Genomic DNA, 26332 nt, shown 5'->3' with positions numbered 1-26332 from the left:
CCATGATTTCACCATAAACCATATTTTCTGTGTGAGGACAGGCTGACATTTTCACTTGAACAATCTTTAAAGTCCTGTCATCAGTCTCTAGCTGTTTTCATAGATCTAGGGTTACAAAATGTAACCATTCACATATCAACACCATGACAGAAATGCTGGGTTCTTCCCATTCCCATTATTGTGTCTGCACTTCACCAGGACGGAGTAGACAAGAAGACTGGTGAAGCAATAAACAACCGGCAACAGTTCAGGATATCTGTCTTTGTTTACTTATCCAGTTACAATGGGCTGCATAGCAGTAATTATCCCTCTTATTTTGAAATTCAACAATCAAAGTGTTCTGTCTTCTGTCTGTTTGTCAAACACTGAAAAATCTGAACCCTGTGATTATTTTAGTACTACTGACAGTCCAATAAAGTGGTCATACTCGCCTGGAGACAGAGAGACATTACAGCTCCTAACACCATTCTTTCTTTTGTCAAGTTATATGCTTTTGTTTTGAATCCAATTGTTGTTTTCTAAGGCACTTTACAGCCCACTCGGTGATAAAACGGATCCATTGGGTTAATTATTTGAGTCAGTTATGACTTTAAGCTCTTACTTTTTGGATTTAGACAGCAGAGAAAGAAATATTTAAAACAGTCCTATAAACACGTGACAAACATCTGCTCAGTCACTGACTATCTGGTAATTCAGTCAGTCAGACTGATATCAATCAATATCACAATAGTCTGTTCTGTAAAAAATAATAATCAAGATCTAATTTGGTGGCAGTGCCAATAAAAAACCACTACTTAGTGTGAGATTTTAATTTCATCCAGAACAGCATTTTGCTGAATTAAGGCAGTTGGTGACTGTTGTTGTTGTTCTATGTAATACACCACATTTGATTTAGATTTCAAAAGGGATGAAAGGATGGCTTTGATAATGAAGAATACATTTGGAAAGTACACAAAGTACTTCCTTCATAGTTTAGAGTTCCCTGCCAATCATGTTTTCCTTGGTTTGTCTGCCCAATGGGTGTATTATTATATGTTATATATACTTAAATTCACCATCACCAATACCTTGTTCAGACTGTTTCTGATGTGCGTAAGCTATTGTAACTGAGCTACAGTTTGTGTGTAATCTGGACAAAATAGCCCGGGGTCATGAGGATTTCTGCACAGATGACTGGGGAGATAATTGACTTTGGAGCAAGGCTCTGCTGTGGTTTTGTCAGGCATTAGCAGGGAACTGAATGTGGTAACGAGCTGTTGGATGAGGAGTTTGTGACAGCACAGTATGGCACACACACAAAATATGCAAAACCCTGTTTAACCAAACCATTTATGTTTGACACATCCAGCAAGTATGGCCAAGTCTTTTTTTTTATGGGGTATTAAAATGTGTAGGATGAAATGAAAGCCTTGAGAACAAAGCCGATCGTACCACAACACAAAAAGCAAAAAGCATAAAAAACAGAAAATTTGGTTGAGAATGATTTTTATTTGGTTTGTTTTAGCATATATTTTATGGACACTAAATTCCTAATGCAAATAGGATTATAATTACTTGTATGGTCCTCTCAGTTAATTATTAATTTTACCCCAAAATGATCTATAACCAATAAAATAGCTTTATACAATGGGTATAAATGTTTAATGAAGCTTTTTAGCACTGTGTCCCTTGCAGAAACAGTATAAATAGAGCTAAAAAGACGTTCATGGAAAGCAAAAGTGATTAAGATGAAAGACCATGCAGACATCTGGTGTGTTTTAGAAGGGAATAAGTCCACTTATTGTGAGAATATCCTGTCAAGGTTATCAGTGTTTCAAAAAGCATATTAACATGTCGTATGAAATACACAGACATTATATTTCCACTTATAATTGGAGGAAGACAGGGCGAACAATGATCTTTTCCAATGCCATCTGAGATTTATATATGCAGACAGTGAAGGGAAATCCAAACCTGTCATGTAAATCCTCAAAATTGTATTTCGTTTAGTTTAAAATCTGTATGATGGTTTAAACGATGACCGATTGCAATGTATTATATGGTTTTAAAATCAGCTCTTTTTGATTTATAATTCTTTTTGGGACAGTGGTATTATTATTTTTTTATTATCGGATGATGGATATAAAGAACATCTGTATATTTTTCTCTGACATTCTTACTGTTCTGCACAGTCACAATGTTGGAGTCATAAACCTATCATTAGCCATCATTAATCCCCAGGTCTCTCTTGAAACTGGCTGCTCTGCAGTCTACCCTGGAGGTATTACATTGCCCATAACTACACTTGGCTTTTAGGCTATGACAGAAATTATGACCTTAATAAAGTCGACTTTGCAATATTTGCATACATAAGCATCTTACAGCTGATACAAAAAGACTGTCTGGCTCTGTTTTAGGGCTCCCCAGGGCTGTCTCTTGGCAGGCAGCGGATGTCTTCATGACTTAACGGGCTGTCAAAGTGACTCAAAGATACTTACAGAATAAAAGTCCAACTGGCCAGTTCAGAAGTACCACTTGTCATTTATCCTCTTAATGTAAAATAGTAGCATCAGACATTATGTAAAGTGTAGTCTGGCAGACCTACCTCCACAGCGCTGCGGAGTAAGGTGAGATTCCTCATCTTGCTCCAATGAGTCTTCGCATTCATCACTTTTAAAATTCGACAAAGGCACAAAGGGTTTATCAAAGCTGATAAATATTTAGGTCAGAATGTACTAGCCGGTGCATTTTTACACCCCAATAAAAAGCTAACTAAAAATTGCATGGGGTGGCTGTGGCTCAGAGTTAGAGTGGGTCCCCTGGCATCCAGGTCAGGATGGGTTTTTTTACCTTTATTTATTCAGGAAGGTTCACCCTGATCACATTCACACAGTTACACATGCATACCGGTACTGAGCAGTTGGGGTTAAGGGCCTTGCTCAAGGGACAAGTGCTGCTCTTCTCACTCTCCCCACCCAGATTTTATCATGTCGGGGGATTGAACCGACGACCTCCCGGGCACAAGCTCGCTTCAATAACCTTTAGCCCATTAAATGCAGAGATTAAACTTCACTACATTGTACTGTACGAGGGTATGTGAAAAATATTAAAGTTTCTTTTTCTTAAAAAATGCATCAAACTCAAACTGCCCACATGCTCGACTTAGTCATTTCACTTTTAAGCTACAGTGTCATCTCTGTTCTTCTATGATGGCAGACGTCAAACTGCATCACAGGCCATCATAAAGATGAAGTGATGATGTGTTATTTTCAGGGTTCTGGCTCTGTTTATTTCCTGGCGACTCTGCAAAAAAACAAACAGCCTGCACTGTAACTTCATTCTCAAGATAAATCCTTCAGCAGAGTAACTGTAGCTCAATGTGGATGGTGTTTATCCAGTAGTCCTTCTCATGGTTACACTGTTGAGAAATGTCACAGTTTAAAAACAAAGAATGCTGGTCTTTGTGATCTCTCAGAATTGTTGTTTATGGCCCCTTGTTGGATAGCAAGGAAACGGAGACTTCTCTGATATTGACTTGATATTTGTGCAAATATATACTGATTATATGCTAACATGATCAGCAGTCCTATTTATTATTTTATTATCAGTTTCCGTTTTTGTTTCAATCAAAAACATCTCTTGGTAGAATTATTATCTTTTCCATCTCAGAGTTATGCTAACAAAAAACTTACTTAAACGTACAACATTTCCAGCGACACTATGTTGACTATGTGGTCTCCCACGCCCAACACCATATGCAAGAAAAAAAAAACATCCCGTCTCAACATCTTTACTTAGCAAATAGGACTGAAAATTCTGAAAACCCCACCGATACAGGCTGATGGAGCAATCCTACCTACAACAGAAGAGTTTGCATATCTGGGAAGCATTGTTAGATACAGCAGGAGCAGGCAGCAGTGGAAGAAGTATTCAGATCCTTTACTTAAAAAAAGTAAAAAGTAAAAGTACTAATACTACAGTGTAAAAATACTCTGTTACAAGTAAAAGTCCTGCATTGAAAATGTTACTTGAGTAAATTAAGCATTGCGTTAGTTCATGCAGGACATGGAAGTCATAGGCCAACTAATTGAATCATCATTCCAGCCAGCCACAACCAATCACAGCCATTTTTACATCAGGTGGTCCATTTAGATGACTCCCTATTCCTCACTGCTTCCTGCTACTCCAATGCTGCCTCACACCGCTGCTGCAGGCAAAGCTTGCCTCAAACACCCCAGCCTCCACCTTCCCAGTTTTGGGTGTCATCCATAGACTGTAAATTAGTGGACAGAGCATGTGTGATGTCACCCATTGGTTTGTGGAGATCTGCTATCCGTCGTCGAGTTTGCCGTTACAGGCAGCAATATTTTTCCCCCCACTATGGCCATGCCAAGACCCACCCTTCAGTATAGGGTTAGGGGGTCCATGCTTACAAGTACAGGTCCTATCCCCTGACCAATCCCCTAACCCTAACCTTAACCACTCGAGGTGAAATGCCTAACCCCAACCAATCGAGCTGCTTTGTAGGGCGGGTCTTGGCGTGGCCATAGTGGGATTCGTAATGTTGCTTATGGGCGCAGCCATCCTGGTTGCGGATGTGACGATTTTAGACGAGAGGGAGGAGCTGCTTACACTCTAAGTTACGTTACACAATTTCACTAGCAATCACATCATAGCCACGCCCTAAAAGACCCTCTGCTTTATCGCCGATTTTAAAATCAACGAGACCATAATTAAAAAAATTAACTTCATTCCGTGTTGCAGAAGACTTAAAACTAGCGATTGAGACCATAAACTCATTATGAAAATGTTTACTGAGGTAATAAATCAAGTGAGAAGTGGGTCACTTTCTCATAGACTTCTACAGAAACAACAGTTTTACAACTGCATGTGTCACCCCCTGCTGGAATTCAGATAGAATGCAAGTTTAAGGAACTTCCACATTTGCAGCACTTCGCCGAAGCGGATGCGTTGTCCATTAATATTAACGTCTCTGGTGTCATCATAACTATGTCTTGGATTGGGCCTACTCTTGTATACAGGGGGGTCTCTGCATCGTGCTCCCTGTCATCTTAGCATGCGGCTTGGCTGATCCAGGGAGCATCATCAGAACAGAGCCTTCATCGCTAAGTATAACTGTATTTCCATTTGTTGCAATAAAGGGTTAAATCTATGACGAGAGTGTTCCTGACTGAATAGTATATAAGTATCATCAGGAAAATGTACTTAAAGTATTAAAAGTAAAAGTACTCAATGCAGAAAAATCCTCACATTTTAGAAACTGGAAAAGATCCAAACAGTTCTGTCAATCAAGTGTTGAATCCGCTAATAATTTCAGCTGGACCTATAGGCCGTTATATTGTTGGCTAGTTTAATTCATAATAAAACATTGTATTTTATAAACTACATGTGTTATGTGTGCAAAACTCTTGATTTGTAAAGTAACTAGTAACTAAAGCTGTCAGATTATTGTAGTGGAGTAAAAAGTACAATATTTCTCTCTGAAATGTAGCGGAGTAGAAGTAGAAAGTGGCATGAAAAGAAAAGACTCAAGTAAAATACAAGTACCTCCAATTTGTACTTAAGTACAGTACTTAAGTAAATGACAGGCAGTGGCATCAAAACGTGACTCCGGAAGGCCAGAAACACCTTCAGGTGAACAATGTGTGGAAGTCCCTGTACAGCATCGACACCAAGCTAAAACTGTACCAAAGATGTCAACGTTCCACAAAAGGAGCCTCAGAAAACTTTATCTGCTCACCTAACTCACATCACCAACCAACAAGTACTTTGGAGATGGATTGGACAGAATGACATCACAAGAGCTGCCCTCCACTGGACACCAGCAGGAAGGTGTATAATGGGAAGATCCCAAAAAAAAAAAACAGTGGAGAGAGAACTGAAAGCCCTAAAGCAGACCTGGGGTGCCATCCAAACATTCTCCCTAAACAGACAGAAGTGAAAATCCTTTGTTGCTGTCCCACATGAAGGGCAGTAAGTAAGGGGAGTAAAAAAAATCACTGTTAAAGGCTTAAAATAAATAAACAAATTATCAATCATTGATCTAATAACCAAATAACTTGTGGTGTATATGAAATAAACTCATTGTCTCATTTTTTCTGTGATTAACTTTCTGTGCTGCATCTTTTCTGCACAGGGTTAGGCATTTTTTAGGGGTTGTTAAAGGTTGTATTAAAAGGGAAACTTCACCGATTAGCATTAAGCTTTGTATCAGTAGAAACCTGGTAGTATTTTTGAATGACCATTCTTCCCTCCCTCATGTCCCCCTGAGAGGGGAGATCTCTGTATTGAGGGTCTGGAAAAAAACCTCAGATGACGCAAAATGACGATTTTTGCGTCATCTGAGGCTTTTTTGCCCAGAGGCAAAAGACTACAGCCTGTATTCATTGTGTATTAGGAGCCACTTCCACATAGCCCAAAGGGGGTTGGACTGTCGTTTTTTTCCGAAGATTGCCGAGGAAAAAACGAGTGTCAGCCATCTTGAATCCTCGCTTAGCTTCTCAGCAGGAGCAGAAACTGTTCATCCCGACGTAAATTTTGGGACGCGAGCTTTTATTTTGAAAAGTAGACGGGACGGCATGATATGGGACGCTCCAGGCTGCAGCCATACAGTCTTGGAAATTTTAGAACAACAATTATGTGCATTCAAACTACCACACACGTGTACCAACGGGATACATTGGAACACATCAGAGAATATGCAGGACACTTTATTACGGACGCAATACTCGACACACTACGCAAGCTTTGCTTGCACGGAGACCAGCGGTGGTGCTCGATTCCTATGTCCGGTAAAGTGACCTCATCAGTGGGGAGCGTTGAACGAGTGTGCCGGTGGAAAGCTAACGCTAGCCAGCCATCTGTTCACCAATCGTGCTTGCAAGTGTCCGCTCATTAAACAAACTGGACTACATCCAACTTCAACGAAACTTCCAACGCGAGTTCAGAGACTGCTGTGTTTTTGTTGTTGTGGAAATATTGCTGTGGACAATCCAGCCTGCTGTCACCGGGTAAGACTACTAGTGGAGGTGGGCTGTGTTACCCCGGACTGCCTGTTGCAGAAATGGGGTGATTTGTATCCAACTAACTGCTAACTGCTGGTGGAGTTTGTAACTGTAAAATGCCGATAATTCTAGCTACATCCCACACAAATGTACGGCTGTGTTTATACTCAATGTTTATACCACAGCCCACCAAGAGCTAATGCTAGTAGCTATGAGTTAGCCTTCTTTTATTACATGGCTTGGTTGAATTCTAATGTAGAATGCGGTCTGTTATTTCTTGACAACAGACCGCTGCTAAGGATAACACACCGTTGCCATGCATAGCAGAGCGTTGCCATGGACACAGTTCTGTTCACTCTGGAGCTATCAATCAATCCGCTGAAAGAAGTCCGGATAATGTATCAGCTGTGGCCAAAAAAAGCATTTTTTAAATGTGTAACACCACTTGAGCCACGGTGAAACGTTTTTTCGTGTGTATGGTTGAAATGAAAATAAAACACACTTGTTGAGTTGATCGTCTCACTGTCTGTCTGTAAAGGGCAGGTGTGGCTTGGGAGTGGCCTCATCAGGGCCTCATACAGCAGCAAAGCAAGTGCATTCTGGGATTTGGTGTCTTTCATCCATATGAGCCAAAAACACATTTTCTGGCTTATCTCGGCCTAGAAGGCACCAATTTCAATTTTCTTTTCACATTTCTACTACATAAGTGACCCAATTTAAAGATATATTCAGCTTTCCAGCGGTGAAATTTCCCTTTAATGAAGTTAGTATGGGACTAGCTTCAGTGTTTTTTTTTTTTTTTTTTTTTTTTTTTTTTTTTTACTTTTTGCTTTGTTGTTAAATCAGAAGTCAAAAAAGTTCTAGCTGCACGCAGAATCAAAATGGGGCAAAACTTGAGAAATGAAAGTAACTTACAGGTGCTAAAGGGAATTTAGAGGCTCATCTGTAGTATATAGGGGGGCATGAAATCATGGAATTCTAAGGCCTTATTTGTGTTATATTTAAGGTTTCTCTCTGACAGGATGAAGGCCCAGTAGAGAAAGAACAATCTTTCATCAAATCGCACCAAATCAGGGAATAAATGTGATTTTGCACACAATATTAGTTGTTTAACAGCAACAATTGCACAAGTCCACCGCAGGTTTTTCATTTCTCAGTGAGAATTCGAGGGGTGGGGCCTGTAATGCCCGCTGGCAGTGTTGGGGTTTGGATGCAAATACCACGGCTTTGTAACTTGTCGGAGTTGGATGCTGTTCGACGCTCCAAAGTGGATTTAAAAAAGCGCAACTCGCAGGAGCTTCAGTGCAAACAGGCATCTTGTCATAGAAGACGAAATAAAAAGTCTGAGTGACTTAGTTCATCGGAATATATATTTTGTTATGCACATCATCTTTAACTGGAGGAATTTATTTTTTAATCCATTGCAGACTTTTTCTGTCTTGTGCATCCTCCACACAGCCTGCCAGGACGTTGCCTCGAAATTGTGACAGATGTGAAAGAAATGAAATCATGTGTCTTTTGAAATGATGACAGAGAAAGGTTGCATGGGGGTATCCTGTAGGAGGAGTTCTTTGTGACCAAACAAGTAACGGATTTTCCCTTATAAAAAAGGAAATTGAGTGCCGACCGCTCAATGAACAGCATTATTCGGAGACCCCTCTTTACAGGTGGGTTGATTCTTATTTCATATTTTACCATTTCAAATAACTGATTCGACGCGATTTCTTATGAATACATATCCTAATTTGGGTTTAAACTTTGTTGTAACGGATTTAGAATTTTGTTTGTGTAAAAGTTACTTTATGGTTCCCTAAACAAATAGAAAACGTTCTCGTTTAAATATGTTAATTGAGCATTATTATCGTTATTATTATAAATAGGCCTATTCTTATTTTTTATTACACTTATTATATGTATGCCTGTGACGACCCTAATTCGTTTTATTTTGCAATCAATACTATTTTCCCTGTTGGAAGATTTAAACTTGAGGCTCCAAGTGCACCATTTTTTATCCGTCACGAGTGCTGTATCTTTTTCCTCAAAAAACATTTTCAGTATTTACCCAAATAAGAGTGATAATACTGATCATTGTCATATTTTATATTCTACTGGCTAAACTGAACATTAGAGTGGGATAGAGTTAACCTGCTGTCGGTTTACTCTTTAGGATTATTACATTCTACAGCTTATATCCACAGCTCCTTGTCATCCTCTGGAGCTATACATGCCTCCCCAGCTTCAAAGGGACAGGCAGGGAGAGATTTAGAAAAACAACAGGACAGTGACGTGACAGCAGAGATGCTGGACTGCGGACAGGTGGGGATCTGCACTGCACTTGATTTTCCATCCCCCTGTGGAGCTGTGCAATGCAAACAGCTGTACTGCAGCATGGTGTGCGAGCCTCAGAGGCAAAGCTGAACTGTACTCAACTGAGCTGTACAAGATCAGCCCTCTGACTGCTGGAGCTGTGCAGGGCTTTAGTCCTATAACTCCAAAAAGAGAGAGTCTGGTGGTGGTTAGATTGGAGGAAGAGGCCAGCGATGCGTGAGTGCATGAGTGTTGAGTGTTTTGCAACTGCTGCACATTTGACCTCTCACTGCCTGAACTCTTTAAGCTGCAGAGGAAGTGATTACCAAAATGTTTGGGGCTTCTGTGGGTGGTGGTGGTGCAGCCAAGTGTTTCTCCACACTGATGAGGTGGACAGGCTACTAATCATCTACAGCAGGGGTCTTCAACGTATGTTTTTTTTAAACCAAGGACCCCTTAACTGAAAGACAGAGCAGGGATCTCCTACTACATATATTGTATGAAAATAAGTTGCATATTAAACTGGGCTTACAATACATGTAGGGCGGCCTAAAGCTTTTATAAAATACCGTTTTTGCATAGAATACTAAGCTATTAAAATAATAATTGTTGGCATGATTTTATAAATCATCTTTTAATCTTAAACATACATGTGGCACAGTGAATCCTTAGGATTAACTGTATCTGCGGATGGCTATTTTAGTGACTACCTTATAGGCCAGTAAGCCTATCATCGGTGGGGATTTATATTTGCTAATAATATGTTGGATTCATGTTAAGACATTTTCATTTTTGAAAAAAATTTCTAAAATTAACAATAATTCAGAGGCCCTCCTGCAGTGACTCTGAGGACCCCCTAGGGGTCTCGGACCCCCTTGTTGAAGATATCTGATCCTCAGATTTAGATTGAAAGGAGTTGAGAGCGTGTGCATGTGCATAAGGATGATGCCTCAGTCAACACCTCATTTTCCCATCGTTCTGTTGCATCATCTCTTTCATTTCGTCTTCCCTTTCTGTTTTTCATTGTGGGCTGGATTGGCTAGCACCGCTAGATCTTATGGCTTGGATGTACAAATAAGGGATTTTAAAAATATCAAAATAAATTGAACATGAATGGTCACTATGCCTGGGTGAAATCAACCACAAATTCCTGTAGCTTTGTTTGCTGCACACATGGGCAGCCAACATTGGAAAAAGAAGAAGTGCCTATTTAAAAGCCAGAATTTACCGCTTAGTCCATGTAGCAGGTGCCCAAAAAATGTCATTTTGAAAACGAGTGATTTGAGGTTAGTATGGGGCCACATGTTGCAGGGAACAGGGAAATGTTGGTTCAATGTTTGGTCATTCCTGTGTGACGATAAAGGTGTTTTATGAACTGACAATGAAATCTATTAAATGTGCCTTTTTATCCCTTTTTCCCCCTTCTGTGTCTCTTGTTGCACATTGCAAGCGCAGGTATTACATTCTCAATTTGTGTGTGATTGAGGCATTTTGGCACAATACGTTTTGATAATCTTTTTTTAGCTCTTAAAAATGGTTCAAAAAGCCAGTAGGTTCAGTTACAGGCAGAAAGTTCATCGACAGGTTGCATTTGTAACTCTGAGCTTGAGAGTTGTGGCACCTTCTCCAGTTCAATAAATTCCCTGTGTGGGAGCTCCTTTTCAGTGCTTGAATAATTGATAGACCAAACTTTGGACTTACAAAAGGAGGCAATTTAATCTCCTGACTATTTGATGAGCGGGGCTTAGTTTCATTGGGCTCAGCTGAATGTGGCTGATGGTGAGGAAAGGCACACAGTTTAATGGATGAGGGAGCAGAGACAGAGAACTTCCAAAACACACAGGTGCCACAGTAGCACCACAGTTGCCTGCTTAGATGGCTGTTTGTTAAAAACGGGCCTTGTATAGTGGACGAGTACAACAATCCGTTTTCTCTGTAAGTTAACAGCCCAATCCTATCTCTTCTCTCCATGGTGTGTGAGAGCAGAGACGGATGGGCTGAGGTGTGCTTCTGGCAAGTTGCAAAGAATCGTGGGAGTACTGGGTTATGAAAGAGTCTCTGGCACATTTCTTGAGTTACTCAGTGCTGGAAAGGTTATGTTCTGACTGAGTGATCCAGAGACTTAGCATGTCCCATTCTACAATCATCACTCTCTCAAGTAACAGGTGCTGCAGAAGAAACTCTTTTGGCTCATTCCTGTAAATATGACTTTAGCCGAGAGGCGTCAGTGACATTGTGAATCGTTAAGTGTTAGGAAATAAATACTAGTGGGGAAGAGAGTCTGACTTGTTTCCCAATTAGGAGAGGATACAAGTACAGTACCCCTGTCCTCTGTTGGGTGTAAAGCAACGCTATGGAATTGTAACGATTAGAAAAGGAACTTCCTTTTTTTCTGAATTCTTCAGGATTAAGAAATTCTGTATTCTGTGGCTCGTTCAGCACCAACAGACTTCGACCGATGCCCCCGTTTACAAGCAGCTCTAAACTCAATTCAGCTCAGGAAATGTAGTAATGTCACATTCATGTTTAACATAAGACATTTTTGTCTTTTTCTCCTGAGTACAGCTTCTCACAAGACAAGGTGTCTTATCATTATCACATGGACTAGAAATCAGTCTCGATTTTTTTTGTATTTATTTGTACTGTATTAGTTAGAAATAAAATTGTATTTCTGGAGTCAAGCATAACTCCTATTGTGGATGCTCAAAATATTTGGGGTCAGTCCAGTTAAAAGGGAAATGATTTCATCCGTTTTGATTTATGCTTAAACAAATAATGTAATGTTGCCTGCTGGAATGTTTAGACACACCAAATGGCATTGTCCTTAGTTTGATTCAGAGCCACAACCAACTCGACAGCCAAATATGGTCTTATTTTTCTTTATTGAGCTGCGAGGGAGGACCTCCCATTGCTCAGATCCTAACATGTTCTGTGTGTCCTCTTCACACAAGAGCCGTAAATACAGGCAGCGTATGACACTATCTAAAAAAAAAAAGATCTCAGTACCAAATATGACAAAGGCCTTCAGTCTGAGTGTGTGTTGCATTTCTCGAAGATTTGACTTCATGCTCGATTCATCATCCAAGTCCAAATACAGCTCAAAATGCCTTCCGCGACATCGTGATCATGATCATTTGAATTAGCCAGTCATGATTGTCAGATTCTTCAGATTAAAGAGATTTCTGATATCCTAGAATTAATGCACTTTAATTGCCAAACAATACATTCTTGTTTCCTTGGGTTAGAATTGAATGTCGCTGGTTTGAGTATGTAAATGTGTTGATAGAATACTGATATTATTCTATGACTATTGGAAAAACAAATTGAAGCAATAATTTAACATTTTGGAAAAAAAAAAGAGGCTAATTGGCTTTGGAGTTACATGAGAACATTTATTCCTCTCTCATATATTACCGTGGGTTAATCTGTGAGCTTTAGAGGTGCCGGTAGGCTGATTTTGTCACCTTTTGGACGGAGCCTTGGTAGCTGTTTCCCCACTGTTTCCAGTCTTTATGCAAAACTAAGCCAACGGGCTGCTGGCTGTAGCTCTATATTTATCATACAGGCATGACCGATGTATCGAGCATCTCATCTAACTCTCAGCAAGAAAACAAATAAGTGTATTACCCAAAAGGCCAAAGTATTCCTTTAATGTTACCTGTAACAACCCTTCCCCCAAACCTGTTCCCCATCTGTCTCTCTTCTCTGCCTCCTTTTATTTTTTTTACCTCGCAGCAGGCCCTGGTACAAGCAGATGTGTGTGTCACACGTAGTCGAGAACCTGCATCCATCTTCTTTCAATCTGCAAGCTCGTATCTTTGTTGTTAATAGGAAGCATGCTTGTGAGCTCAGGCACTCACTGACAACAAACCCTCCTCACACAGCGGGTTCCCTGCTTCCCTGCCAGCCCACCCCAAGCTTCATGGGTTGAACCACCAGAAGTTCGACAATATCCTCTCCAATCTCTCCTCCTCTTCATCCTCCGCACAACCTCCACTCTCTCCTCCCTCCCCCCCCCCCCCCCCCTCCCCCACCTCCATCCTACAGCCCAACGCTGTCTACTCCCTTTGCCAGTACCACCACCAGCGTGATGGCTTGTTGTGCCTCGGGCTTGTTTGGACTTGCTACCGCGGCATCCCCTTCCACTACACAGACTCGCGGACGCAGCAGCCACTAGAGAGACCAATACTGAGAGACAGAGGGGAGGAAAAGGGAGAGACAGACCGAGATAGAGAGCAGTACAACAGGAGAGAGGAGGGATCATCTGTCCCAGCAGCAGAGGGATCCACCTGTCCCACAGAGGAAGGGGGGGGAGGGCCCCCCTACCTGATCCATCTGGTCGCAAGGGGGGGACCCTGCGTGGCCGCGAAGGCAACAGGGACTATGCAGCTGAGACTGGTGGCGCTGGCAATGGTCTTCCTCAGCTCCATGGGTCACAGTGATGCTCTCAAGCTCTCCAAAGCGAGAAGGCAGAGGCGGGGTGAGTTCTCACTTTGTTTTTTTCCTTCCTCTTCAGCACTGCTGCCTTTTTTCTTTTAAGTGGTCTGAGTCACAGTGGTGGATGCTTTGTAAACATTTAACAAGCAAAGTAAAGACAACATATTGTTTATTTTCTCATCATTCTTATTTGTTTTTCCTAAACGGGTTATGTAAGGTTCAGTGTTTCCCCTGAATGGCTCGTCTTTCTTCCTGTTTTTAAGATTATGCCTCTCTCAGTTTATGTAAAACTTTGATGGGAATTAGGATTGTTTATAGAGGGGGTTTTGATGGATTCACCCTCAAAGCCATCACTCTTTTTTGTGTCTGGCTATGTGGGCACATTGTGGGACGAGTACCTGACAGTTCTAAGCCCTCAATCGGACCGTGCTGCCAGTGTTGTTGCAAGCATTTTTCTGACTTCACGCAACCTCAAAGATGGTACTCAGGCCGACTTGCAGTATATCTCTGGCCTTAGAGCATCAGTGCTGGTGTTACTGTCAGCTTTGAAATAATTCTTCCTTTACACACAAGTAGCTTTCAGCCAATGCCAAGCTCGCCCCAACCTCTGGGAACCAGAATTTATATAATACCATGACTGGCCACTGTAACAGATGTGGTTTTATTAAAATCGCACAAAGGAAGAACGGCCGTTTGTGTTAGAAATGGTATATCTTTCACAGTATATGCACTCATATGACCTTAAATGCTGTCGCAGTTTGTCATGTGCTATTGTATTGAGGACAGAAGGATTTGGGTCACTCATTATATACATGAGCGCCCTCTACAGCGTCACAGTCAGTTGAGGCTTCTCCCCTCCAGATATGAACGGGATCTGCGATTTTACACCTCTGATTTGAAGCTTTTGCATCCTAATGCAATCCGATTTCTTTTTCTGAAGTACTGCAGTGTAATGCAGAGATCAAACTGAAACCATCAGAGAGGAGAGCAGCTTCAGTCCACCACGTGTCACAATTCACAACACCACACTCTCTGATTCATACACTCTCCAGGGTTATTATTAGTTTTTTCCATTTGTGATAGTGAACAACAAGACCTGGCTGTAATTGCTGCATTTGAGGTTACTGTGACTCGCATTGGTGTAATCTGTTCATGGGAGAACTCTTTTAACACTTTTACCATCCGACTTATCTCTGGGAGTCAGGACGGCAGATGGATTGTTGTGTGAGACTATGTATATTCAGAGGTGATACAGTACAGGAATGGAAATCACTCGGATAACTGTGTTTTTGTCTCTGAATGGCTCCTAGAAAAAAGGGAGGTGCACTTTGACACACTTTTCCTATAAATTATTTAGTGTATGGCAACCGAGGATAGACCGGTTGTGCCTTTTTGGAAGATAAGGGAATTTGATTAATGTCTGAGTCTGGGATTATAAGGGTGTGAAGTGTAAATGCATCTGTAGTGCATTTTCAGACTTAGGACAGTGGGAATACATACTGTTTGGTACCACTATAAAAAACAAAACACTGGCAGTATTTGATTGTTGGCCATGTCTGTCACTATTGCACTTTTCTGATGCCCAGTTCATTTCACACTGAACCCAGTAGATTGAGAGAGCCTTGTGTGATGTTAGTTGCCTGATTTTGACTGGCTCTCGGTCGGCTGTCCGCCCCAATTACCCTAGTTTCTCCAAATGAAAATCTGTTAAGGATCTCCGGCAAGCGATTTGAAGTAAACAGTCAGTAACTGTTCAAACAAAGATGTTTGGCCTGGCCCCCGGTTAGATTAAGCTGCGAGCATTAACCCCTGCTTGTTGGAGTGATAAAGCGCTGGTAGGTTTATGGCTGGATCTCTGGAGATGCCAGCAAAATATTAAAGTTCCCCCGATGTTGTTCTCATAGGCAGAATGTTAACAAATGCCCTTTTTATTTCCTTGTTAAAATTCATATCTGGCTGGAAACAATTAATCTATTTATGTGATAGTACACCATGCTGTTCTGTTGCATACCTCAAACCTGACTGTTCCTTTCTCTCTGTTAATTGTGCTTGTTGTTTCCACAGTTAGTACTGAGGGGCCACCATCTTGCCCCAAAGGCTGTGACCGATGCTCGGAGTATAACGGCTGCATTAAATGTAAGCCCAAGCTCTTCATCTTCTTGGAGCGCAGTGACATCCGTCAGATAGGCGTGTGCCTCGCCTCCTGCCCTGTGGGATACTTTGGCATGAGGAACCCAGAGGGCAACAACAGATGCACCCGTGAGTTTTGCTTTGTTTTTTAGACTTTTGATCCAGATACACATCTGGAAACTTCCAAATACATGCAGGCTAGAGCTAACACACTGGCAACAGCCCACGCCATAAAAATCCACACAGCTGATGTCAAATCAAGCCTGCAGAAGTGTAAACGATCTGTTTGTCTTTGGCTCATCATCTCCTGTTTGTGTACAATATGGGGGTATTTAGAGGAGTAGAGGGATACCCTGCTAGTTCATCCATCACGTGTATCTTATTTGTATATTTCCACTTTGTGTTTAACAAAGACCTAAAATATGAATGCAGAAAATAGATATCCTACCATTTGCGACACCCTTTATTCTCCTAAATCATTTCATGCTGCCTCATCTTTTCAACCAATCTGTGTTACTATTTTTCAATGCTTGTGGGTGAACAAGAATGGCCACTTAATGAAATCCTTCTGTTATGGCTACTTATCCCTGTGGAAAAGGGCACTCAAATAGCCACCAAAGTATGTGCTGAACTGGAGAAAAGTCAGTGGAATTTTTTAATTGAACTTGTCTTCATTATAGTTATAGACAGGTTTGGCTCATTTAGGTGGGTGGGTGAAAGGGTGGCCACACTCACGGTACTTAACCAACTTACTTAGTTGGTTCTGGTGGCACTGGTCCCGTACTATCAGCCGAGGAGTGCCAGCACCTCAGTCTGTTTCCCCTTACGTGTGGACAGAAAACAGGATTGGAACAAAATCCCAACAAAAACATCTCCAAAACATTGTTGTTTGTCTGTTTTTGAGAGGATTTAATTTTTTATTTGGCCCTCATATGTGAAGTTCATGCCAGGCCTCAATCCATATTTGTTATGCTTTCACTTTTACACACATTTCATTCTGATACACCCTGATACTTACTGAATGTAAGCGGGTCTAAAAGGATTATTCTTTGTACAGTAAAACATTTATAACTTCATAATTAACTCAAATGATCAAAGTTTCAAAGCTTCAAGGTAGTTGTAGGTGTTTAGTTGGTATCTACAATGCCCACCAGCCTGTTATTTTCTGCCACAAGATGTTTTTCCTTGACATTTCTGCATCACATAATACCTTTCAGATGTTCTAAATTATTTAGTTAGTTTACATAACCCCAAACAGATACAACACTTAACTCTGGTTATGGGGATGCAATCATTTATATTTATATATACAGTACAGGCCAAAAGTTTGGACACACCTTCTCATTCAATGTGTTTCTTTATTTTCATGACTATTTACATTGTAGATTCTCATTGAAGTCATCAAAACTATGAATGAACACATATGGAATTATGTACTTAACAAAAAAGTGTGAAATAACTGAAAACATGTCTTATATTTTAGATTCTTCAAAGTAGCCACCCTTTGCTTTTTTTGATAACTCTGCAAACCCTTGGTGTTCTCTCAATGAGCTTCATGAGGTAGTCACCTGAAATGGTTTTCACTTCACAGGTGTGCCTTGTCAGGGTTAATTAGTGGAATTATTTCCCTTATTAATAAAAAAAAAAAAAATATATATATATATATATATATATATATATATTTCAGATTTAGAGCTGTAATTGTGTGCTCAAGCTGTCACACTATGACGATGGTACTATACTTTCTGAAAAAGGCCTTTTTCCGAATATAGCATTTTCCGATTAAGACGTGGGATATTCCCGTATTATTTGTTTTTTAGAGGCATTCTTTGGACATGGGTTTTTACCGCAGTTTACGCCCTCTTGCCTGTTTCGGCTTATGGTCATCTCTGTGCGTTGCTATGGTTGCTGTAAACTATCCAACCAGCCAACAGTTTGCAGGGCTGCAGACCCGATAAGAAGGAGAAACACAGCTACTTTTAAACATTATCAAAGACTTGGAACAGGTTTTCGGATATGCGCCGACCTTTTCAAGAAGCTGGTTGAAGGAATGAAAGAGGGACGCTGTGTTAGCACGGTCCAACAAGTCCACCATCACTGGAAAACTTTGAAAAAATTATATTTTGCATGGCTACATGTAAACAGGAAGTGGAATATTCACTTTCGTTAGCCATGTCAACAGCTTAGTCAGAATATCATCTTTTTCGAAATAAGGGCAAAAACCGGAATATTATGTGCATGTAAACGTAGTCAGTGTTAGATCATTTCTGACCTTGGCATCAGACCAGCTGCAGAGTAGACATCCTTACTGTAAGTTTAGTACACATGAATACAGCAAGTCTAGCTCTGAATACATTTCCTATATAGAAATATTGACAGCAAGATTTCCATCTCTCTCTACCGTTTTTCATGAGAACAAGGATTTGCCTTTCAAGATGAGACCAAAGTATTTTACGATGTCTGGCTTTTATCCTCCTGTGCTTGTAATTATCAAAATTTCCAAAAGTTGTTTGTTTAACTGGAGAGTTCGAGATTTTATTGAAACTGAGGTGTGCAAAAACTCTTGAGAAAAACCACTGAAGCGATACACTCCTGGCTGTACTCATTCACACCCGCTTTCCAAAAAAACAAGCCCTGTGGTGCATGTGTTTGTAAGAGAAGAGTGTTACTCCCCCTATATAGACCCTGTGTTGTTTAATCTCTAATAAATCTCTCAGAGGAAATACAGTTCAGTTCCTCTTGTCCTGTCTCTGGAGAACCATTTGCTTTTTTTTTAGCAAAAAATGCAATGAATATTCCATGAAAACAGTAGAGATTTCTATGTTTCCACCAGAAATTCTTTAAAAGGAAAAAAAAAAATCTGAAGATGATACAATGAACTCTCACCATCACCAGACACAATGTGACTTGTGATTTGATCCTTTAATTTGATCCTCTCTTTTTGTCTTTCAGAATGTAAAATAGACAATTGTGAAGCGTGTTTCAATCGCAATTTTTGCACAAAATGTAAGGAGGGCTTGTATTCACACAGTGGGCGATGTTATGTCAGCTGCCCTCCAGGCCAGCGCACCGCCAATGAGACCATGGAGTGTGTCGGTGAGTGACCTTTGACCTTAACTGTTTACTAATTTCAAAACTTTAGCCATAGCATCTCTGCTCCTGTAATGAAACAGAAAGTATTGTTTCAGTGTCTTTCACTTACAGAAGACGCTCATAGGTGTGAGCCACATGTTGACTCCATCTTTTTTTTTTTTAATCACTTCATCTAAGCAGCCAACTAGGTTCAACAGTCAGGCCTGGAAAAGGGAAAGTGAACTCTTGAGAATAATCCCAAGATCTTTTTTCTTTTTCCTTTCAGCTCTTTTTTGTTTCTCTTTGTGGTTGTTAAAATTATTCTGTCATGACTTAGTTAACAACAGCATCAACAGCATGTTCAGGCCGCCATTGTAAATACGGAACTGTTCTTAATGACTTGCCTGTAAAAATAAAGAAAAAAATAACACTTGTTCTGAAATGGCCCTGTCACCGAGACTATAAACATTACCCTAAAAAATGGCTTCTGTTGTGAGTACAGTATACTTTTTATGATTATGATTATGATTATTATTATTATTAGTAGTAGTAGTAGTAGTAGTAGTAGTAGTAGTAGTAGTAGTAGTAGTAGTACTTAATAGCCTTCAGGTTCACAGCAACCCTCTAAATCTGTCCCCCTCAAGTACAAAAAGACTCCAAAAGATAAAATTGCTTTCAGATTGGGAAATTACTTAAGGTCATTATTGTGAGCTAAAACTGCTGAGCTGTAAAAAAAAAAAAAGCAGACGTGAAAGCTGGGAAACAAATGTGAGATGTTGGAGCTGTGGAACATTCACTCACTACCTTAGTCCCATTTTTTTTTTTTAGGTCAGCGGTCTGCAGAGTGTGAACTGGGCGAGTGGAGCCAATGGGGTTCATGTATGAAGAAGAACAAAACATGTGGATTTAAAAAAGGTTCACAGTCTCGGCTCCGCGAGCCCCTTCTGCCGGTCCACAGCCCAGACACCTCCCCGGCCTTTGTACCCTCACAGACCTGCGCTCCACAGACCGAGAGGAGGAAGTGCAATGTGGCCAAGATGCCCTGTGGGAAAGGTAAAGCCAAATACACATATAGTGCAGAAAACAGATACACTAAGGTGGAAATTACATGTAGTAAGGACAAATTAAAAGGTACACTAAGTAATAGTTCAAGTCAGGGGACAGTACTGTGACAGTACAGCTTGCAGACAAACGAGCAATAAAGTCCATGTGCTTCATGAAATGCCTCCACCAGTTAACATGATGACTGATGGAACCATTACTCAACATTCAAAGGCCTGTATTCCCGCCAGCGTGTCTGTGACCCGCAGCATGTTGATTGGGTTTGGTTTGGCTGAGCTCACAGAAGGATACAGAATCTCTTGACTTCTCAGCATGTAAACAATAAACACCATCTTCGAGCCAAGCAGATGAAGGGCGGGCATTACGCACTGCAAAGCTGGACAAGGATCAGAGCTAGAAAGAGCTATTTGTTCTGAGGACCATTGAAGCGTGAGGTTTACACGGCCATGCCATGTTCGCTTGGGCTCTTATCATCCACACAGCAGCTTGCTCTCCAGCAGGTTAACAGTCATTCTCACCACTCTATGGCCATTATCAACTTTCGTAACAGCTTGTTACATTAGTCGCTGTTGGCCTCAAGAGCAGCTAATAAATGACAAATCTGGCCAATTGGTCTGGAGGTTGTTGAAAAGTGCAACAAAAAGGTTTGCTTTTAAACGTTTTGTCCTTAGTAGTGAGGCAATATTTAGCCGCAGTGGTGTTGGGATGATAAACCTTCCGAAACACAGAAATAACAGGGAGCACACTGTTAATTCAAGCTATAGGGTATGTTCTCCTGTACTGCAAAATCATTATTTCTAATAAAGTCTTAGACATTTTTTCTGTCTCTAAATGTCACCAATCTGTGTTGCATAGTGTGCCAATTTTAACCAAAGTTGGAAACTTAAACTCATTTACAAGGACAGAGAGAATTGTTAACAAGCTGTATTTAAGGCCTTTATTGGACGGTGGCACGCTTAGGAGATTTCAGGCACAGCAGCCACACTGTGTAACGATATTTGCACAGTGTTGGCAACTGTACAGATGTTGCAACATGTAACAGATGATATGCCTTGATCTATGTGAGTAAACACGTAGGAGGCTTGCATATTCAAGCACCATCTTCTACTCTGGAACAGTTCCTATAGGGCTCTGGTCTAAAGAACAGAACATGATCGGACATCGTCCCATATAGATCTGTGGTCAAGTCTATAGGGAAAGGAGGCTGGCAAGGCTTATAAATGCCCAGTGAGGAGCAGGATCTTCATTGGACAGGCTGTGACAGCACAAGTTGAGAAATGCGAAGCAAATGTACTCTGTCTGATGCCCGCATCCTGGAATGAATGTCAACCGTGGGTTCAGATGAATAATTACCAGTAAAGTATTATGAACTTCCCTTTAAAACTGCTATGTAAATTGTCAAATTTCTAAACTTGGAGCAATGGTAGATCTTTTCAGAAAGGCAAAAATGACATGTGACGAGTCATATTCGACTGATGATGTTAAGGAGATTTTTAGTCCTGTATTTTCTCTATACTGCAGCTTAATACTTTAGTATGAAAATAAGACACATACTACTGCCAAAATGCACAGGAATGATTTTTTCCTCCGTGAGGTAATTCATGGGTGATGGTACCATGACTCCGGTGAACCAGTTCATGTGGGTAAACTCACTCTGTGCAAAAAGAGTGCAGCTGTGGATTCATCTGTGGGAGTTGACTGGCAGGCTGGCTATATAAAACACAGGGGGCAGACCTTGTATAACATTAGTGATTTAGTGGTCTGCGGAACTCACGCTTTGTGTTGATTTGGCTGCACATTTTTCCCCTTTTTCCTGAAGCTCCACAAAAGGGTCTCACGCGAAAACAGAATTTTCTGGATGTGTTATTGCATTTGTCAGGCAAAATTGTTTAGCTTGGATGGAGAGGAGGTACAATCAGGGCTGTCATAAACTGATGGAGTCCCCCTCTCTTGGCTCCATTAGTGATTTGTTAGAGGAGTAATTAAGTCCTTACACAGTAAGCACATCATCTCAGATACTGCAGTGTGTGTGTGTGTGTGTGTGTGTGTGTGTGTGTGTGTGTGTGTGTGTGTGTGTGTGTGTGTGTGTGTGTGTGTGTGTGTGTGTGAGTGAGAGGACTCTTTACTTCACTCATGCTTCACTCTCATTCATTGTGCCTCATTGATATAATTTGAAACTATTACGGTTCAATATTAAGTGTTTGTTTGAAATGTGGTAATTAAAGCTCAGAAATATGTTTGATTCAAGACAACATTTAACTGATTAACATGCCAGACATAAAATCTTCTTATACGTTTTGAGCCAACTCAACAAATGATGATTTTGGCACTAATGACTCTTAAAAAGGATGAGTTATTCCTGTTTGTGCACTACTGTATGGGACTGAGCCTTCTAGTTTCCACTGGAGAGTATATAAGTTATTGTGACTCATGGGCCTGCAGTGAGTAAATGTTTTTTTGTGTTAGGTCTGTCCACATTCAACTAAATAGAATCTACTCTATCACCATATAATGATTTTTTTTTTTAAACTGGCTATGAAACATGTTTTTGGTGAAATTTGAGAAACATTGTACCTTTGGACTTTTTGTTTTTCTACTTTGCGCTTAAAACAAAGAATCATAACTGTTTGTACGACAAGTTTAAAAATGCTGCTCGGTAAATAAACACAGACCTACAGTTATTACTGCACAGCAGTAGACAAACATGGTGGCGCCATAAGCCCTGCTGTTGTCAACTGCGTAGTGAACACTGTCCAGCCCTTGGCAAGTGTTCACTCAGTTTCCAGGATGTGCAGAGACTCTCAACGCACATATTCATAACAAACATCCTCCAGCGCAACTACACTCCCTCAGATATACAAAACCGAATACTTTTGAGTGCTGCCTAAATAATAGCCATCTGACACTAGACACAATGTCCATTTCCACTTTGTGACAGCTCTTCATGTCCTTATGGGCCATTATTGGGCCCTTGACAATGTTTAACTCATTATGCCTGAAGTGATTTTAAAGTGATTTATGTGACAGAAAATTGTGTCACTTGACTGTCCTGAGTGCTCCTACAGTATGTCATGTGCTGCAGCAGCAGAACTAAGCTTTTTCCTCTCCTGAATGGTTTACCTGTGGACGTTAACCACTCTGTGATGGATGTTTGTGTTTAGAGAGCAATTATACTCTCAAATGTGTGACAGGTGTGGATCCTAATGCACTTGTACCAGCAGAGAGTAGATGAGGGTGGGGGGGGAGGTTTGGATAGAAATCAAGACTAATGGCGTGTTTGCACTGCATGGAAAGGCTCGACTCGACCTTATTTGTTTTTTCCCATTAGCAAAATGGTGGATAGTACCTGGTAGTTCTTTTGTACCACCTGGGTCAAAGTTCCAGGCGAGCTCAGCTGATACTAAATAGTGGAGTAAAAAAAACACTGCAGACCACTGATTGGTGCTAACATGGTGATGTTTAGCAGATAGAAGGTTAAACATGTTGATCACCAACGTGATTAGGATTCAGCCTCCAGTGACCATGAATGTCGGTGCAAAGGTTCATGGCAGTTGATCCAACAGTTAAGATATTTCAGTTCAGACTGAAGTGGTAGACCGACCGACTGACTAACATGGCTAAAAACATTTGGCTACTACATTTTTAGAGGTATTACTTTGTCCTATTTGATTATTATTTGTTGACCACTAGTGGCACACTGGTCGCTGCTGTACAAATCCTGTCAGCGTAGCTAAACATAGCATTATGTTAGCATTTGTGAATATTACTGGACTAATTGTGTATGGTTTACACTGGTTTTGCCTGGATTAAAAACAACACAATCACAAGTCACACATATCCCTTCATCCACTCTTATCCCTCAGGAATCCATGTTTTTATTACTTTTGTTTAGCCAAGCGGAGGCACTTCTACATACAACATCAGATGATGACAGATATCCTACAGTAGTTTATTTGAGAAGTAGTATAAACTATTAATCATATCTTCAATGCATTCTCATTTCAGAGCAGAAGAGTAAGGGAGACCGACAAGATGACACAAACAGGAGAGAGAGGGAGAATCCACACGGGCGAGCACGAGAAGGCAAAGATGGCAGTAGAGGAGGAGGAGGAAAAGGAGGGGGAGGAGGAGGGGGAGGTGGAGGGGGGAAGAGGCGAAAAGGCCAGAGCAGGACCACCACTGCTCCTAGCATCACAACCAGCTCTGTCAGCTAAACTCTATCGCCCGCTGGATGGGGCTGAGAGAAACACAGACAATGCCTCACCCAGCAGCACCAGCCATAGACAAAAGTCAAAGTGATGAAGGAATGGAAGGAATTAATGCTGCTATGCATTGGAGAAGATGCAATGAGAACTGGAGGACTGCTGCAACACAAAAGGCTTCTCTGAGCTTTTTGAATAGATGCACATATCTGGAAGATACTGGTGTCTTAGCGGTGTTCAGAAAGACTTGTTGATTTTCATTCCACCGTGAGGGATCACTGTTGGACTGCAAAGCCACGTTGAAGATTGTGGTTTGTCACGGTTCGAGTCATGAACCCGACCTATGTCACTTCTTGAACTAACAACAAATTCCTGTGTTTGAAATGCAGCATTCAAGCTGGAAGTCTAATAATGAATGAAGGGTCTCTTCCGTCTCCTCTGTTCTATGATGTATTTTGTTCCAGTCTGATTTTAATCACAATCTGTTCTTCATTTGTTTTCATGTTTGCGAGAGGTGGCAGATGGATTTTCTCAACAGCCGCTGTACGTGATGTAAAGACAATGAATAGTATTAAGTCTGGGTACCTTTTATTTCCTATTGCGAGATGAAAAAAAAAGAAAAAAGAAAGGCACTGGAAATCATTTGTGGTTGTTGAGGACAGAAGGTCTTCTACACAGTAGATTATTCCGACGAGGGAATCTATAACAAAATAACAAGCCTAAGAGAAGATGGAGTATTACTGGCTCAAATCCATCTCCGGTGTCTTGACACAAAATTTTGCCATTTGATAGCCTAGTTGTTTGTTCTGAATTAAATGTTGGCGTTTGTATCAGAAAATAACTGCGCCGAAAACGAGGAATAAAAACACAAGTATTTGCATGTGTACAAGATTGCATGTGCGTGCCTTTGTGCATGCAAATGTGTGTGTGTGTGTGTGGATCAAGTTGTTTGTCAATGGAACTTTGTCGTTTGTACATGTGTGTATACGTCTGCACATGTGTGTTAATATTGGTCTCATAGATTGAAGGAATAGGTTCTGGAAAACAAGAGGAAGGAAATGTAAATGCACAGTGATATATCAAATATGCAGTAACTACAAGCCACTGATTATCATATAAGCCATCAAATCATCAGCTGCTCAGTAATCAAGTCTGTTTGCAACAGGGTCTGAAGATTTTGCACAACTATAATGTTTCCTACTGCTCAACTTTCAGAACAATCATAGCATTCTACACATTTATACTCCAAAAGCTTCATGACATAACAGACGTAAGTAAAAGTTTCAGTTTTTTTTTTTCATAGAATGTTTTCCATGGGTCTGTTTGCTTTACACACGATATTAGTTTCAGGAGAAGTTACACGCTACATTATTCATTCATACTATGGATTGTGAATATGTCAAACTGTGCTTATCATTAAACATATAAAGTATTAGAATCATCATGTAAAGCTTATTCTGTGAAAGCCTAAATAAAGTTCAGATGAAGTCATACACTGATTTTGCTATTAGTTTGTTTGATTTCAGTTTATCATGACTTTCATGATTTTGTCTGGAATTGAGCCACCATTTATTCTTCCAAAGTTCTCTAATGAAATTCATAATCTATACCATTGTCTTCATGTAAGACACGTTTACACTAGATCGTTTAGTTTTACAATTAGGGTTATATTTGCATATTTTTGCCCATTATTTCTATTGATTATTGTATCTAACTGGAAAGTTGGTGTGTCTGATGGTGCAAGACACACAAAGACACAAACACTTTTTGGATGAAAAAAAAACAACACAAAAGGCAAATAGTAGACGTTAGTGAGATAGTTGGTTGTTTCTAAAAGAAAATTGTCTTTGGCTTCACCACGTAGCGTTGATAACAATACAGGACAAGGACGAGGACAAACGGGACACAACAAACAATTTATGATTTAAAAAACTGTAAAAATTAAAATAAAGTGCAATAAAATAAAACTGCTGCAACTAGTCTGCGCATACACAGCATTCTTGTGCAATAAGGGGTTGTTACCAACATTTCAGGTGCACCCGCATGCGGTTTCACCTACAAATAAAGTGGTTTAGATCATCTCGATAAACTTGTTTACAGCCTGTCAGATGACCACTC

General features: G+C 40.5%; 1 protein-coding gene across 2 annotated transcripts; it reads left to right on the top strand.

Annotated features, from left to right (window-relative positions):
* The first annotated feature begins 8188 nt into the window (after positions 1-8188).
* Positions 8189-25707, top strand: rspo1 (R-spondin 1). 2 transcript variants are annotated; one of them, XM_028579777.1, is made up of 6 exons: positions 8189-8671; positions 13359-13791; positions 15813-16007; positions 18831-18974; positions 19779-20003; positions 24018-25707. In XM_028579777.1, the coding sequence occupies exons 2-6, from the start codon at positions 13695-13697 to the stop codon at positions 24224-24226; spliced, it is 870 nt and encodes a 289-aa protein (XP_028435578.1). In that variant the 5' UTR covers positions 8189-8671; positions 13359-13694; the 3' UTR covers positions 24227-25707. The 2 variants fall into 2 exon arrangements, with proteins under 2 accessions (XP_028435578.1, XP_028435577.1); XM_028579776.1 differs by lacking the exon at positions 8189-8671 and having other exon boundaries at positions 13331-13791.
* Positions 25708-26332: the final 625 nt, after the last annotated feature.

Source organism: Perca flavescens, chromosome 6 (assembly GCF_004354835.1).
Source record: "Perca flavescens isolate YP-PL-M2 chromosome 6, PFLA_1.0, whole genome shotgun sequence".
Classification (NCBI taxonomy): domain Eukaryota; kingdom Metazoa; phylum Chordata; class Actinopteri; order Perciformes; family Percidae; genus Perca; species Perca flavescens.
This window is presented reverse-complemented; position numbering and strand designations above follow the sequence as displayed.

What these genes read in the sequence shown, in the direction of transcription:
- rspo1 (XM_028579777.1), top strand. Translation starts at nt 13,695, where the DNA reads ATGCAGCTGAGACTGGTGGCGCTGGCAATGGTCTTCCTCAGCTCCATG. An exon ending in GGGCAACAACAGATGCACCC is followed by an intron (nt 16,008 to 18,830) that starts GTGAGTTTTGCT and finishes TTTGTCTTTCAG; the next exon opens with AATGTAAAATAGACAATTGT. An exon ending in CAAGATGCCCTGTGGGAAAG is followed by an intron (nt 20,004 to 24,017) that starts GTAAAGCCAAAT and finishes TTCTCATTTCAG; the next exon opens with AGCAGAAGAGTAAGGGAGAC.